The sequence below is a fragment of the Zootermopsis nevadensis genome, unplaced genomic scaffold (assembly GCF_977971745.1).
Source record: "Zootermopsis nevadensis isolate Lab colony 2312 unplaced genomic scaffold, Znev_1.0 Znev_ptg000021l, whole genome shotgun sequence".
Lineage (NCBI taxonomy): Eukaryota > Metazoa > Arthropoda > Insecta > Blattodea > Termopsidae > Zootermopsis > Zootermopsis nevadensis.
This window is the reverse complement of record NW_028259153.1, coordinates 793,985-810,258: the sequence shown is the minus strand read 5'-3', so window position 1 is coordinate 810,258 and position 16,274 is coordinate 793,985. Positions and strand designations below refer to the sequence as shown.

Here is a 16,274-nt window from a genome sequence, read left to right as displayed (position 1 = left end):
GAAAACTCCGTGTTGCCTAGACCACGGCCTTGCCCAACACAAGTTATAAATTCGAACCCGAGACCCCCAGGATTACAAGGCCAGCGTTCTAACCGCTAGACCACCGTGGCGGTTGTTTATGACTACAAACAAAAATTGGTCAGGAAACGCCCGCATTTTCGATTTACTCACACGCGATGCAAACTTCGTCGATCCTACGGACTGAATATGTTCAAACATGTCCGTCCTTGACGTCGCCGGGTTCCGTATACGGGAAGTCGTAGGTAGGTAACTTTCATTAGGAGTTAGTCACGTGCCAAAAGACGTGACTACGACATAACCACATTCGCTGTACACTAATGACTTTCGAAATTGAACTGCTGTTGAGTAGCCCAGTATATCCGACTCCGTCGCCTTTGAGTCATCTTACAAATGCAAAGTCTCCGTTTTTAGTATTAATAAATGTCATTCTGTCTTTTATCGAAGACAAGCGTACCTTTTAAACAAAGCAAGGCACGACGTAGTTGATAAGGAAAATATATACAACTGTGGTAATTCACAGATGGCGTTTAACATGACCGAGGAACCTTTCAGAACACGGCCGCTCTGAGGTAGCGAAATTTCCGAGCGTTTCAGGATGCATCTTGGGAGGATTTTGTATGGAACCACTCTCATCGATTTCCATACGGACAGCGAGGCACAAATTAACTTTGGGGTCTTACGTATTTCCGGGCTTCCTCGTAATCGCGTAAACTCCAGCCACCCGAAATCATAACAAACGACTGCCTTCCAAGACGAGTACCACACTGGCCAAGAGAAATGTCCCACCCGAGTGAGAATCAGCACGTGCTACGTATAAACTGAGAGCGGGTGTATCAAAATACAGACACTTCGGGAACAATGCATCCTCAAACGCATGAAAGTCAATATTGAATCACCCTGTATATACTGTTTCATTGTCAACGCGAAAACTTTAAGAATGCAAAAGTACTAAGATCGAGCGTGGGAAATTTGCGTACTTGTACGAATTACACGTTTCCCCGTCTTATTATTACTATTATCACTTGTTTCAATTACCATCCGATTCGCAACTCTTTAAAAAATCAACAAGAAATAGTTCTAATACTAACTCTATGAAATATTTTTTAAAAAAATTCCGGTGACAACGCTCATATTAGTGTCTGGTTAATAAATATAATGGACACACGAGGTAAATTTAGGGAGGCGGGTGAACGCCCTCGCCTGGAATCGAAAACAACTGGCAGTCAATCAATTTACTGACCAGCCCATCAGCGGTTAATCCAAATTAGAAGCAGCTGCTGTCTATAGACCTTCTGCTATTCTGCCCAGTGCTCAACATGTGCCAAGGTCAACATCGCGTGGAGCTACACCTCCACTGTCTCATGCTTAGTTGTAGTTCCAAGGATAACTCGACCTGTCTCCACCACATTAAGAAAAGCATTTACCTTGTTTAATACAGATAAGTACGGATTCATTTCTTATAAGGTCTGAAACGTCGAAAATGCACACACGAAGGACCACCCAACCGCTGAATTACAGTCCGCAGACCAGGAGAAAATCCCTGCTAGGAATTCGATATACGCGCATGCGCGAGATTTCGCGGTGAGTGACGACCGATCCTAAAAACATTCGTTCCACAACCACTGAACGAACAACAGACGACAATCTTTCACGTGTTCTGATAGGTACAGCTTTAAGATTACCTCACAGAGGCACAGCGATTTAATCTAGAATATTATCAGAACACATTAGAGGTGTACAGTCCACAGACCAGGAGAAAATCCCTGCTAGAAATTTGATATACGCGCATGCGCGAGATTTCGCGTTGAGTGACGACCCATCCTAAAAGCATTCGTTCCACAACCACTGAACGAACAACAGACGACAGGCTTTCATGTGTTCTGATAGGTACAGCTTTAAGATTACCTCACAGAGGCACAGCGATTTAATCTAGAATATTATCAGAACACATTAGAGGTGTACAGTCCACAGACCAGGAGAAAATCCCTGCTAGAAATTTGATATACGCGCATGCGCGAGATTTCGCGTTGAGTGACGACCCATCCTAAAAGCATTCGTTCCACAACCACTGAACGAACAACAGACGACAGGCTTTCATGTGTTCTAATGGGTACAGCTTTAAGATTACCTCACAGAGGCACAGCGATTTAATCTAGAATATTATCGCAACACATTAGAGGTGCACGCACTACACGCTACTCTTAACTGCTTGATGTTTTCAGTCTGTGTAGTAGCGTAAAACTCTGACGTATCACACTTCCCACCAATAGCAGCCCTCTAGTCCACCAGGCAGTAAACATTCCCCCCCCGCACCGACCGGAAACGACTTCCCCTCGCAGGGATTTTCTCGTCATCTGTGGACAGTACTCAAGACAGTCGACAGTCGTAAACACAACAACACGTGGCAGCCTCCAGATTATCTTTGGTTTTCCCACGCACGTCGCCCAAGTCCGCAGAACAGAAGACATTCGCACCACAGCTGCTCCGAGTTGCGTGTATTCGATCGCTTCTTTGGATATTTAACTACATTTATCGACTGCGCAGGTCAACAGCGTTTTGTGATACGATGACTGTTTATATATTGGCAGAAATGTTAAGAATGCGGTTATGACCTAATTTTGTGGAACCATTTTAAAATCTGATTGGATTCAGCAGCCAAACCTCCGGATCAAGATTCTAATCCGGACCCTCGGCTATGAAGGAATGTCAAATGTCCAAATAAACAGAGACGTGTACACACTTCACACAACTTGTAGCCCACCTACCGAATTTTACGCACAATGATAAAATTTCGCAAAGACGTAATATTCTTGTGGTATTCAACCTGGGGTACGCGAAGACATCTTAGGGGGTACGTGAAATTTAAAAAAATATATTATTTTATGATAAACACTGAATAATCAGTAATGTAATTTATTTAATTCATTTTAAATGTAGATTATATACTATGTATAACTTGAATTATACACCAACAACTTTGGGGGGTACAAAGTTGAAGAGAAATTATATCTGGGGGTACGCGAAGACATCTTAGGGGGTACGTGAATTTTAAAAAAATATATTATTTTATGATAAACACTGAATAATCAGTAATGTAATTTATTTAATTTATTTTAAATGTAGATTATATACTATGTATAACTTGAATTATACACCAACAACTTTGGGGGTACAAAGTTAAAGAGAAATTATATCTGGGGGGTACGCGAAGACATCTTAGGGGGTACGTGAAATTTTAAAAAAATATATTATTTTATGATAAACACTGAATAATCAGTAATGTAATTTATTTAATTTATTTTAAATGTAGATTATATACTATGTATAACTTGAATTATACACCAACAACTTTGGGGGTACAAAGTTGAAGAGAAATTATATCTGGGGGGTACGCGAAGACATCTTAGGGGGTACGTGAAATTTTTAAAAAATATATTATTTTATGATAAACACTGAATAATCAGTAATGTAATTTATTTAATTTATTTTAAATGTAGATTATATACTATGTATAACTTGAATTATACACCAACAACTTTGGGGGTACAAAGTTGAAGAGAAATTATATCTTGGGGGGGGTACGCGAAGACATCTTAGGGGGTACGTGAAATTTAAAAAAAAAATATTTTATGATAAACACTGAATAATCAGTAATGTAATTTATTTAATTCATTTTAAATGTAGATTATATACTATGTATAACTTGAATTATACACCAACAACTTTGGGGGTACAAAGTTGAAGAGAAATTATATCTGGGGGTACGCGAAGACATCTTAGGGGGTACGTGAAATTTAAAAAAATATATTATTTTATGATAAACACTGAATAATCAGTAATGTAATTTATTTAATTTATTTTAGATGTAGATTATATACTACGTATAACTTGAATTACACACCAATAACTTTGGGGGGTACGCGAACAAAAAAGGTTGAATACCACTGACCTAAGGGACCCAACAGAGTAGGTACCTCTCACCTGAAGACGGAGACAGAACCAGCCTCCGAAACGTCATGATTTTAAAGACCAGACGATGGAAAAAGTCTTGGAAAATGAATAATTTTAAGTTTAAACTACCGTCGTCAAAACCCTTTAGAATTGGAAAGGTTGAATACCACTTATATAGAGCATCGTTAAACAAGGAATAAGTGTTCACTCTACAACGTTCCCCACTGCGACCACAGGGGCCTCAGAACAGAAATTCCCTAAGCAATTTTAAAATAACGCCCGATATCAAATGTCAAACCTCTGAACCACTATTAACTTCAACAGGTGCGTTTATATATGACACGTGCAAAGGGCGCTGTGTGGGTCGAGTCAACATTCCTGTGAAGGGTAATGTCTTCATTTTCAAGGCTTAAGTGACGTCAACTAAGGGCGGAGTCCTGCGCACGCGCAAGACATCGTCCTTTGCAAGGTTGGACCATTCCTGAGTACGAAACGCACTGCTGTGGAATTATCCCATCAGGCAAACCTGTCCTTTCAGGAAGTGATTTTGGGTGGACGGCTAACTGAGATTTAAAAAGCAGAAGTACTGTGACCACTTTGCCTCAATGACTATCGAGGGTGGGCCGTGGCCTATTGAATTATACTCCGGGATATGCCCGACAGCCGAGTATCTTCGAGACGTTGATAGCAATTCTCGACGCCCGGAGCCAGAGCTCCATTCTACCGAGAGAGGTCTCCAGAAACGAGACGATAAGTTATGGAATGCGGATCGTGGGTTCCTTCACCGGCGTTAGTACGCATACCACGCGAGCGTGTCTCCATGTTGGTGGGGCGTTTTGCTTGAGGACAGCATCAAACGCTTTCGTTCCAAAGGTTATCGCGTGCCTTGGTAGATATCTCAGGACCCGAAGCCTTGCCAACACTGAGTCCTCTGATGGCTTGAAGGACCTCCACGGACCGTGTAGCTTCGGTTCATTTGCGAGGACTTAAGGGCGGTATCGCACTAAGATGCCATGGCAGCGACACCAACAGCTGCCAGAAAAAGACGCCAGACAAGCTACCAGCTTTCGACGCCAGTCGAGCGAACAGATGGATCGACATTATGAGATCACGAAATGAAGGGCTATTAGGAAGGAGAAATGTCCACTTTTATCACTTTTGAGAAAATGAGATTCACCTTTATCAAAACTACGTACCTGGAGTGAATTTCAATTCCGTAACAAAGAAATAAGTTAAAAAAAATTCTCCATACACACACTTTGCACGTCCATACCATTATTGAATTTGAAATATTTCAGTTCTTGCAAATCACATGTAATATTATATGAACAAACTTTATTTAATAAAACATTATAAAAGCAGGTTTCTTCTTAATTAACATTATTTGTGATATATATATATATATATATAGATTGCTAAACAAAAAACCTTAAAAATCAAGTTGCCATATTGGAAAGCTGCCCCACAAATAAAGCCATAGAAACACTTCTTAGCTAATTCTTTCTTTTCTACTGTAAATAAATCTCCTCCTCCAAATATTTCCACAAGTTCTACCCAGTTTCTTTTTTTCAAGTCCTGGTTTGCGTATTCAATACCAGATGAATCCCATAGTCGGGACTGAATTTCAATTATCAATCTTTCGGTGTCGAAATTATCCACGTTTGGAAGAAACAGAAATACACACAAGCACATTCACGTACGGACGTCAATGGACTGGCCAGACTGTCATGTGATGTTGATTTGGCCTTGGCATCTTGGTTGGCAGCGATGCCAAGTTGGAAGCGCTGCCAGACGGATGCCAGGTGCATAATGCATTGAGTTTGGCCGAGATGCTGGCAGCTGCGCCATGGCCTCCCGTTGGCATCCTAGTGCGATACCGCCCTAAACGTCGGCCAGGGCTTCCGATTTCACGGTAACTGCGAGAGCTACTCCTCCTGGCAACTGTATTTGAGGTCCTATTCGTTTCGTCCTTAGATAGAGGTCCTCACTATTTCAAAAGAGTATCCCAGAATTATTCTGCTACAAATTAGAAAGTGTTGGATGCGGTTCAATGGTTAGCCGAGGGAAGATTAAAACTGGACCTTAAACAGAGATTGAGGAACAGGATTCACTTTGCTAAGATCAAGGTCCAGTCTCGTGTTCTTGTGTGCACAGTAATGGACGTCCGTGTTTAGTACCGGAACAACGTGAGTAAATATTAGTTTCACGAGGATTCTGGCCCATCACGTAAAGTCTTTAAATACTGTATTCAAAGTGCATGATGTAAGCCTCCATCCCTTTCAACAGCTCGTTACCTGTTACAGCTTCAAGAGGTGCCTGAGGGCAATGAACTCAACGAGTCGACTGAAATTCGACCGTTCGTGCCTTCAAATTGAAGAAAGCCTCGATTCCTCCCTTCTTATGTAACGTATAGACGCGTATTGTAAGACAGGTGATGGAGTCAGCACCTCTGAAACGTCGGCAAACTTCTACCACACTACACCCCACAAGACACAGGAAATTTGGTAGAATTTAGTTATCACGTCCGCAAAACTGTCCAGATGTCAGCACCAATGACCTTGAACACTCTTCGAGTTTAGAAAGACATCGACCTGGAGACAGAGGTTAACGTTTCACCTATGACAGGGGTTCCTAACCCAAGGGCCGCGACCCAGAGGGAATACTGAGGCCCACAGGACTCCCAGATCCGTGGCGGGAAAGCGAAAATGCGAACGAGTTGGAGTCGTCCGACTCTGGCAGTTCGATGGAACCCACGGCACTGGGGTCACTGTCAAGAGCCAGGTCAGCATCTCTTCCTGCGGAGGCAAGGACAGGTGGTTTAACCTATGGCTTCCACGTCGCTACGCTGAAGATAAAGCCGTGTAACCGGCTAAAGGAGAGGTTCCTGGCCTCGAATTCTCGGCACCAAATGGTCCACCCCGGAGCACCCGGTAAAATGTCGCGCCCAAACTGACAAAGCCGTTTCCCCGGTACATTTCTGGTGAACAGACGCAGATACGTGGGGCAGAGCGGCGCGAGATCCACGACCAGGCTCGGGCTACTACACAACGTACCCCAAGTTCATAAGACAGGGGAGAATGGGCGAATGGAGGCCACTTACTGGCATTTAGTCTGAAGGGTCTACTTCTTAAGTACGTTGAACGTAACAAAAAATTTCTACGAAATGATAACCGAAGACGTAGCTTAGACCGGTAATAACGTCGGTGATAAATCAGCTGATGAAGAGAGGAAGGAATAGTAGAGCGAAGACCTGGATTCCTTTAAGGCTTTGGCCGGGATGTTCTTTTGTTAAATCTTATGTGGTACCGCCTGATTCGACTTCTAATGGTTAAGTGAAGTGTTTTCTTCGCGGTACGGTCTGGATTCGCAAATATTATGAAGACGAGCTTCGGCTTCAAAGGGTTAACCAGCTGATTTTCGTAATGGTGAGGTGTAGTGTTTTCTTCGCGGTACGGACTGAATTCATAAATAATATTCAGACGATCTTCGGCTTCAAAGGGTTAAAAAGCAAGGAAATACACGAGGTAATATGCCCCCACCAAGTGAACAGAAATTAGCCAGTCCCTCCAAGGTCTTTCAGGCCATCAGGGGGCCCGAACATGATCCTGAAACATCTACCCAAGCGCGCGATAACCTTCCTCACAAAGTCTTCCGGTACTAGACACCGGAACGGAACCAGATTCACGTGGTAATGAAACCCTACAGGACTAGAAGACATCGCTGGAAACTTGGGTCCTCCTGAATGTAAACGAGGGCGGATTGCTGAGCGACGAGCAGCTTGAGTTTCGACCCAGACAGCACGACACTGCAGCTGCTCAGCCCTGTTGAATGATTCGATTGAAGAGGCTTAAGTCTTCGACGCCGCGTTGGTCAAAGGCCTCCCGTTAGTATTTTTCCCACCCCTGTACAATTTCCATTTCGGAGTTTTCCATTGCAACTTAATCGATCACTCTGTTAAGTCCGAACTTGAAAATGTGACTTAAATTAGCACAGGTACTAATAAAGGCAGCCTTAAGCTGACTTCTCACGCCTTCCTGATAAGGTAACGTCGATCACGAGACATCATAAATAAGTTCATTTAATGCGAGAATCAACACTTTGATCTCCTATCTATAAATCTTACGATAAAATGAAAATCATTTTCATGCACAGAATGTTACACTCATTCCGGAGGGTTTGCAGTTGAATGGGACACATCGACTATTGGCATTTGCTGATGATTAATTTGTTGGGGGACGACGTAAATACAATAAAGAGGAACGCAGAAGTTTTACTAGAGGCTGGTAGACAGGCGGGGCTGGAAGTAAACTCAGAAAAACTAAGTACATGTTAGTATCTCGTCGTCAGAAGACAGGCGGGCAAAATTATCTTAGGGTGGCTAATAAGTCCTTTGAAAGGGTTACAAAGTTCAAATATCTGGGAATAATAACTCACGAGGAAGTTAGGAGGAGATTAAATTCCGGAAATGCTTGCTACTTCTCAGTGCAAAATAGGGATTAGCTGTATCGATTGGTTTTACCTGAAGACGGAGATAGACTCCCATCTCTGAAACATCGTGGCTTTTATTGATTTTATTTAGTATTGGACGATGGATAATATCCAGAAAACAGTTTTCTTCATCATAATATTTTGTCTTCCCGTCTGATTTCTAAGAACCTGAAAATTAAAGTATACAAAAACAATATTTCTGCCTGTTATTTTGTATGGGTGCGAAACATGGTCTCTCACTCAGAGGGAGGAACACAGATTGCAGGTGTTTGAGAATCGGGTGTTGAGGATATTTGGGCCTAGGAGGGAAGACGATGGGGCGTGGAGAAAACTGCATAATGACGAACTTAAAAATCTGTACTCCTCCCCCAGTATTGTCACGGTGATTAAGTCGAGAAGAATGAGATGGGCGGGGCATGTAGCGCGCATGGATGGGACAAGAGGTGTGGAAGCCTGAGGGGAAGAAGCCTCTGGGGAGACCTAGACGTAGATGGGAGGATAATCTCAGGCGGGATCTATGGGAGATAGGAGTTGAAGGAGACTGGATTTTGTTGGCCCAGGACAGGGTCCGGTGGAGGGCTGTGGTTAATTCGGTGATGAACCTTCGGGTTCCGTAAGCCATCTAGTTAGTTATTAATGAAGACCTTCCTTTTCATTACCGCGTCCATTTTTACTGTGAGGTCAACCCCGTGGCCTCCTGTCCTGTTGGTACCGAGAGCTTTTCCTCAAAGGGTTAAGATGAACGGAGCGTGACAAAGAACCTAACCTTTTTACATTTTGTACCGAGGTCAAAGTCGATTCACAGTCGTCAGTGACTTTTCCCTTCCGTGCCAGTGGAGTTCGAAAGGCGAGATCTGCGATTTCTGTCGAGATATACTTTAAGACGAAGGAAACTGTCAAAAATGATTTTTATAAAACAGCATTGCTTGTATTACTGCAGTGACATCGACAGCCACCACGGACAGCACTGATACGGAACTGACACGCCACGTGGAGTTACGTAAATATTGCGCGGTAAGTTTCTTGTCATCGTCAAGCGCGGTACAGCATTACACAAAACTTATCGACGGACACCAATGTTAATGTTTTTCTGTCCGTTGGTTGCAACGGGCCGTTCCCCTAGTCAGGAATAAACCTGTCATCAGAGTGAAACTGGGGTCTAACACGCTGCAGGGGTAGGAAACAAAAAATTCTCTTCATGACTTTTCCGGAGTGTGTTTGGTTATGTTAGGTTACGTTAGGTTAGGTTACGTTAGGGTAGGTTAGGTTAGGTTACGTTAGGGTAGGTTAGGTTAGGTTCGACTGCAAGACGCCGTTCGACCCCTCGATTCCCCGCCGAAACAAATGAGATTCGTGGTTGAACATCAGGGATTCTGAACGTCTTATCAAATACGTCAGGTCTTGAAAACATGATACCAATTCACAAGTTGTGGAATAAACTCGTGCTTCGGGTTTTGTGTTTTTTGTGCAGTCCTATTCAAACACGGAAACTTTGCATCAGAATGCTTGTAAACAACAAATCACAGATATATAACAGCAATTCTTGCCTCCTTCACACTTCCGGCCTCGCCAATGCAGCACAAATGATGATACAAAAGAATATACTGATAATTAAGTTTTGCTAGCTAACAAACAAAAAAGACTAGACCTCATATTATTTACAGACGTAACAATGACACATTCTCTTTCGAATATCACTAAGTACGTTCTAGTATCCACTTCAAATTGCTCTTGGTACATCCACACGGGAATATTTGAAACATGTATTTCGATAATAACTGCACAATTCAAGCGAGACGTATTGCCAACACAACACACGCGTAAAAAAAAACATACGCCAACTTCCGCCCCAGCGACTACTGTCTTAGCCTTCATTTTGCTTTCTGACCTCGGAAACGTTATAAAATTAATGTTTTCCTTGAAACTGGGCAGACATATTGGCGTGTTTACTCAACAGACATCTGGCAGTGGACGGTACATGGAACCCACTAACATACGAATGCAAGGAGATTAGGAAGAATTGTTAGACTTCGGACACCAGCTGTACACTTACGTCACTTCCGGTTGCACAGCGTGTTCGAAGATCCCAAACAATGAACTCCGAAAAAGTTGGTAACAACGTCTGTGGTCGTTGGTCCTACAATCTTCCTGAAAGATTGTGGTTAAGAAACATCTTTCGTTTTATTTACAGGTTTTCTCCTTCTTTGTCGAAGAATGTCTTAATTCCGTTGCATTCATATTTATTTCTTAGTCACGCCCGCCAAACAGAGTAAAAAATAAGATTTCTGAAGTGTCTTACGACCACAAAGCTACGCCACTTTTACGTACAACAGAAAATACCACACGCTGTAATTCAACCTGCAGCCTTTTCCTGTGTCAAGATCGTGGGATAACTCTCGAATACACAGCTGTAAACGTAATGAAATTTATAGCTCTGAACTTTACACACCCCTGTCGCAAGCCTACCTGAATCAACCACGTATTTGGTGGGAGAAATACTGCGCAGAAGCAGGTATGAACCCAAAACATGAGAAATGTCGTCTGCAGTAATTGCGTTACGCGATCTTTCCTTCTAGCAATGATTCCACTTCCTATCGGCAGTGATTCCACAAAGGCCTGACTAACCACCCCAACTCGTTCCAGTAAAGGTCAAATCCATGTCGTGTCCTGCCTGCAGTCATTTGTAGAACACAATAATTTCACTTACAACAAAATAAATTCCCCACAGTACAAACACAACTTTAATTTTTTAAAAAAATTCTGCAAATTATAAGGCTATTTAAACATCACAACTCTTCAATTTACTTTCATTTTCAATACGACAAAATGTCAGATATGTTCCTTCGAGCAGACGAACATAATTTAAAAAAAAAACACCAACTTTATCTAGTCGTATAAAACACACGTCACATAATCTTGCGAGTACTTCTGTTATATTAGAAGTAATTCCAAAGCCGCACAGATAATAATTCCATGTTTTTAACAATCACGTGCCGGAAAGCATTCTTACCAATATTACTGCACAATAATTCCATGCAACCACTACAAACAACCATGGCGACAAAACGAACACACTAAATGTTTTTGTTACATAGAACTGGTCTGGTATGTTATGGATGTGGGAGGGGGGTGTCTTGAGGTATGGGGAGGGAAGGAGTGGAATTATACAAAGTAATTTTCCCACTGTATCTAACTAACGAACGAACGAACGTACACCCTTCCAGGCAGAATAGACGCGAATAGTTCAAAAATTATAACGACAGAAATTTGTTTAAATACTAACAAAACTGAGAATAAGACACTTAAAAAATGGTGTAACCAAAGAGCTCACCCACAACATATGCCAAAAAACCTGATTTATATAGGAACATAGTTATTTTACACTTCCTAAAAATACTAACTGCATATACAATCCCATGGGTATCAGCGAATTAATATGACAATTCCTATAAAAGACTGCATCACACAACGCTTAAATATATGCAATCACTTTCGTTGAAGCATTTCTGACAAAATGTTGAACGGCAAAGTGCAAACTACGTTCGTTTGGACTTCAAAACCACTGGAACTATCCACACTAACCACGTATATGGCAACAGTACCTAATTCTTTAGTTACCTGCATATTAACACCATGAAGTCGAAGATCTAAATAATACGAAAAGACACAGCTCCTACCTCAAGAAAACACAAAACGGCTCCATTACAAAGACTAAGTGGTTAATTTTGTTTAGGGCAATAATCATATAAGAATCATAAACCCATGAATACATTCCGTGGAAAAAGTTCAAAGTTCCGAAACGTTATAACATGTGGTACATACAGTCACCACTAGTTTTTAAAGGGTTCAAATAACTGAAGTAAATATACTAATTAATGTTTTTAAATGTATAGTGGTTTCGCCAGAGGCAGCCCAGTTATGGAAATACGTATTTGTACCCTTCAGAACACGATTTTCACAGTACTTAACACAAAATTTGTAAATGTAGTTGAATTATTCGTAAGTTTATAGACATGTCAAGTGAATCTTACCTTTTCTTTCGCTCTTCCAGCATGTTTTTGTACCGATTTTGCAAGTAACGCTCCCTTACTTTCTGCCATCTTGCCCTCACTTAATATAATCAACTGGTTCAGTTTCCATTCCTTCCTTAACTCCATAACTTTCGGGTTGATTACTGCGCGATCTCGTGAGTAATTTGGAAAACACGTTGTATGCCATGAAAGTAGACAGTACCATCTGTAGACAGTTCGAAAAACATGTTTCAACCTCGATATGTCTTCTTCTGCCATCTACATCGTTTGGCCGAAAATTCTTCTAACCCTTGCACTTTCCCACAAATTTTCCCTTTTGGATTTCTAGCGTCATATAGAACAATTTAAGGCCAGCACTAAAAGAGGATATCCTATCTCACTCCTAGTCTGTTGAAGAATTTACCTCGAATAAAATTGTTTAACTATTAACAGCGGTGATGCTTTCTAGTGTAATTATTTTTGCAATACTGCAGTATACTGTAAATCACTTTCTGTATCCTTGGCTATGGCCTATAAAGGATCTATGGAATATAAATAAATTCTGTTATTTTCATGTCTTCTAAAACCTTGGCAAACCATCTTACCCTGGTCATCCTGTTGGATGCCTTTCCTTTAAACTACAATTCAAGTGCCCTTCTCAGCAACCTTATTCTACCCATTCTTTACGTGGACCACTTCTCCGAAAATTTTATTAATGAATTTTGGATTCCAGCTTCTCCAAAATTCAATTTCTTATTCTACCCTTTCTTGTTTCCACTAAATATTTCTAAAAAATAAAGTAACATTCATTCAGAGCTTCAATTTTGCTTTTGCCTGAGTCCATAAAATTTTAGGGTTAGTTTAAGTTATAGGCCTATTTTGTAAGTTGTTATGCAAAATGTGCATGTTCCATATTTGGTGGACTATTAACCCATATAAAACATAAACAAGTGACAGAGAGTGAAGATGATTTGGTCATAATTAAAACTACTTTGAATTTTTTATACCTTTGTCATTGAGATAAAATTACAGTACTGCCTTTGAAAATATAAAGATGTATAAACTGAATAAATGTGATGAATTTAAAGTGTATTTTGAACAACAGTGATTGCATCCAAAATAAGTTAAGCAGCTCTGTTCCACTGATTTCAAAGCTAAAAAGAAGCGGCTCCAGCACAGACACTAAGACAAATATTGCTCACATGACCACAACTTACTCTTTCAGCAAAAAGATACACAATCCTCCTTTTGCCTTGACAATTTTGGTGCAGGCCACGTGCCATTGAAATAAAGGCGACGTGAGACGTATCACGCTCCATATGGGCCTGATTAAAATTGCAGATTTACATTTATAAAATTCCCATTCACAGATACGTGAACAGACATTTCTGGAAATTACAGCAAATGACTGGAAAGCAGACTGCCAAGAGTATCTTGAGAGAAAATCAATCACAGACAAAACAATGGACACACCTTATAAAGTGGCAACAGCAGCACCAAAATGAGTGTGAAATACGAGGCGCGTCCTCAAAGTAAGTTTCCCACTCGTCCCACAGCTAGCAAACCTTATATTGCGCGAAGCGACTGTGCGTACGTGATAGAGCAATGACGTAGCATGGCGCATGCACTAACGGAACTTCCCGCGTTCTCACAGTAGCATCGTTGCAGCTGTTGAAGATGGAGGTTCTTATTCCAGCTCCCGCCGACTGTGAAGTGCGGTCAGTGATAACGCTAGGCCGCACACGGCTCGACGGACAGCGAGTCTCCTGCAGGAGTTCAGCTGGGAGGTGTTTAATCATTCACCCTACAGCCCGGACCTCGCTCCCAGTGATTTCCATCTTTTCCTACACCTCAAGAAATTCCTGTCCGGTCAGCTTCAGCGTTTTGAGAATGACAGAGAGGCGGAGATGGTTGTCACACAGTGGTTCCAATCCCAGGCGGCAAGACTTCTACGACACAGGTATTCAAAAGTTGGTCCCACGGTATGACCAATGTCTCAATTCCGGTGGCGAATATGTTGAAAAATAGCTGGACACTTGCTGTATCTGTTGCAATAAATATTTCCATGAAATTGTGTTTTGTTTCTGTAAACGGCCCCAGGGAAACTTACTTTGAGGACGTGCCTCGTAGATGACTACGAGTCATCCTTCCTTATATACCGACACTAAGAAAAAAGTAAATGTTTCAAGGTTTCTAGCAACATACAAGAAAATCAACAGGCTGACAGACGTAGCATAAGGTGATAAATGGGTAATGGACGCTATTAAGAATATAAGCAATTCATTTCAAACAGCAAACAAAATTTCATGATCAGAAGAATTAGGTCCTTTGATATGACGGTGTGCGAGCTGCTCTCAGGCGATTTTGGTTTGCCTACTGTAAGTTCAACATGATTATGCAGTTTCGTGATGTATTTCCCATAGCGTGTGAGTGCAGAACGAGAATTTGTGGGCCCCCAACGTCTTCCTGTGTTTCTAAGTTTCCACAGATAATCCATCAGTGGCAAAAGAGCATTCTGCTCTGTGCTCTCACCAAGGCCAAAAGCATAAGATGTACGTTCTACTGCTACAAATTTTTATCGTATCAGATACAAGCGGAGTTCAAATGATTTACGGAAGTTTTCCAGGTAGAAACTGTGAGATATACGAGCTGTTGCAGCAGTGAATTTAAAATAATATACAGCTCTGTACTAGTTTCTGCACATTTAAATAAAATGTATATTTCAGAATTTGATAATTTGTCACTTCTGGATAAGTATTATTAAAAATAACTACGATGCAAAAATTGTGACAATTCCTTCGAAAGAATGATCCCCTAACATTTTTGTTTTGTTTCCAGGTTTTCCACCCATTCTCATTCTATTCCCGAGACGGCCAAAGCATATCCGCCTCAACTACGGTAATTTGCCGACAGTTGAGGCGGACGGAAGATTGAGAAGGAACTGTTTCTGAATGTTTTGCGTCTTACCCTGAAGGGCACAGACTGCGAAGAATGGAGTCCTAACAGCGTTAAGTTTTCTTATATATTTTTTGCAACAACTTAAAAATGATAATATATGTAGCAGTTCATCAAATAACATGTTTATATACATATGTACATATGTTTCATTGGTAAATAACAAAACATCATTTATTGCACAGATTCAAATAAATGCTGAGAATTTTATGAGTTGAATTCCAAAGCCTTGACATCTGGTAGACTGAAGGAGTCGAAATATCACTCATCACATCCCAAACTTCCAAAATTCTGAGAACTTCCTCTTCAGTACGATCCATTAGGCATCAGTAGAGTAAAGTTTCTCCCGCTATACGCCATGTAGGCGTTTGGGGTGAGTGGAGGTATAGCTCCTCTCTTCACTGACCCCGGCACTAGATGGGGGTGTTAGGCATCGGTACTGGCGCAATGTAAGAGCAGGCCTGCAATAAAAATAACAAATTAGTAGGTAAATTCATTTGCACTAAAACTTACCTAATATTAGCTCAGCTAATACAAAATGCTTTGCTTTTATGTAACCTGGAGATCTTTTATTCTGTTCGAACGTCAGCCATTGGACCCTATCCTCTGCACATCGATTCTATCCGCCCCCACCCCCTCAACTCACGCAACCAAAAAAAGGCAGGGGATGTTAAGAGTAAGACAAGACTTGGAAATGCGAAGATGTCAGTTTTAATCAAATACCAGCTGAGGCGTGAGGACAACCACAACGTCACTACGTCTTAAGACTGTAAAAGCGTTACAGTCCTCAGCGTCCACCACTTGGCACTACATAACAGACAAATCACTTTCCCTCACCTCAATGATGTT

The 16,274-nt window shown here is 41.4% G+C and overlaps 1 protein-coding gene across 7 annotated transcripts in view; it reads right to left on the bottom strand.

Moving 5' to 3' along the window:
- Amph (amphiphysin) overlaps positions 1–12,632 on the bottom strand; it is an 88,118-nt gene extending 75,486 nt beyond the window's left edge. For 6 of the 7 annotated variants that reach the window (XM_087352945.1, XM_087352946.1, XM_087352948.1 and 3 more), the window contains exon 1: positions 12,492–12,632. In XM_087352945.1, coding sequence (XP_087209071.1) covers positions 12,492–12,617 — 126 coding nt within the window. In that variant the 5' untranslated portion in view covers positions 12,618–12,632. The remainder of the gene's footprint in view (positions 1–12,491) is intronic. The other variant, XM_087352947.1, reaches the window with a different exon arrangement.
- Between the last annotated feature and the right edge of the window lie 3,642 nt (positions 12,633–16,274).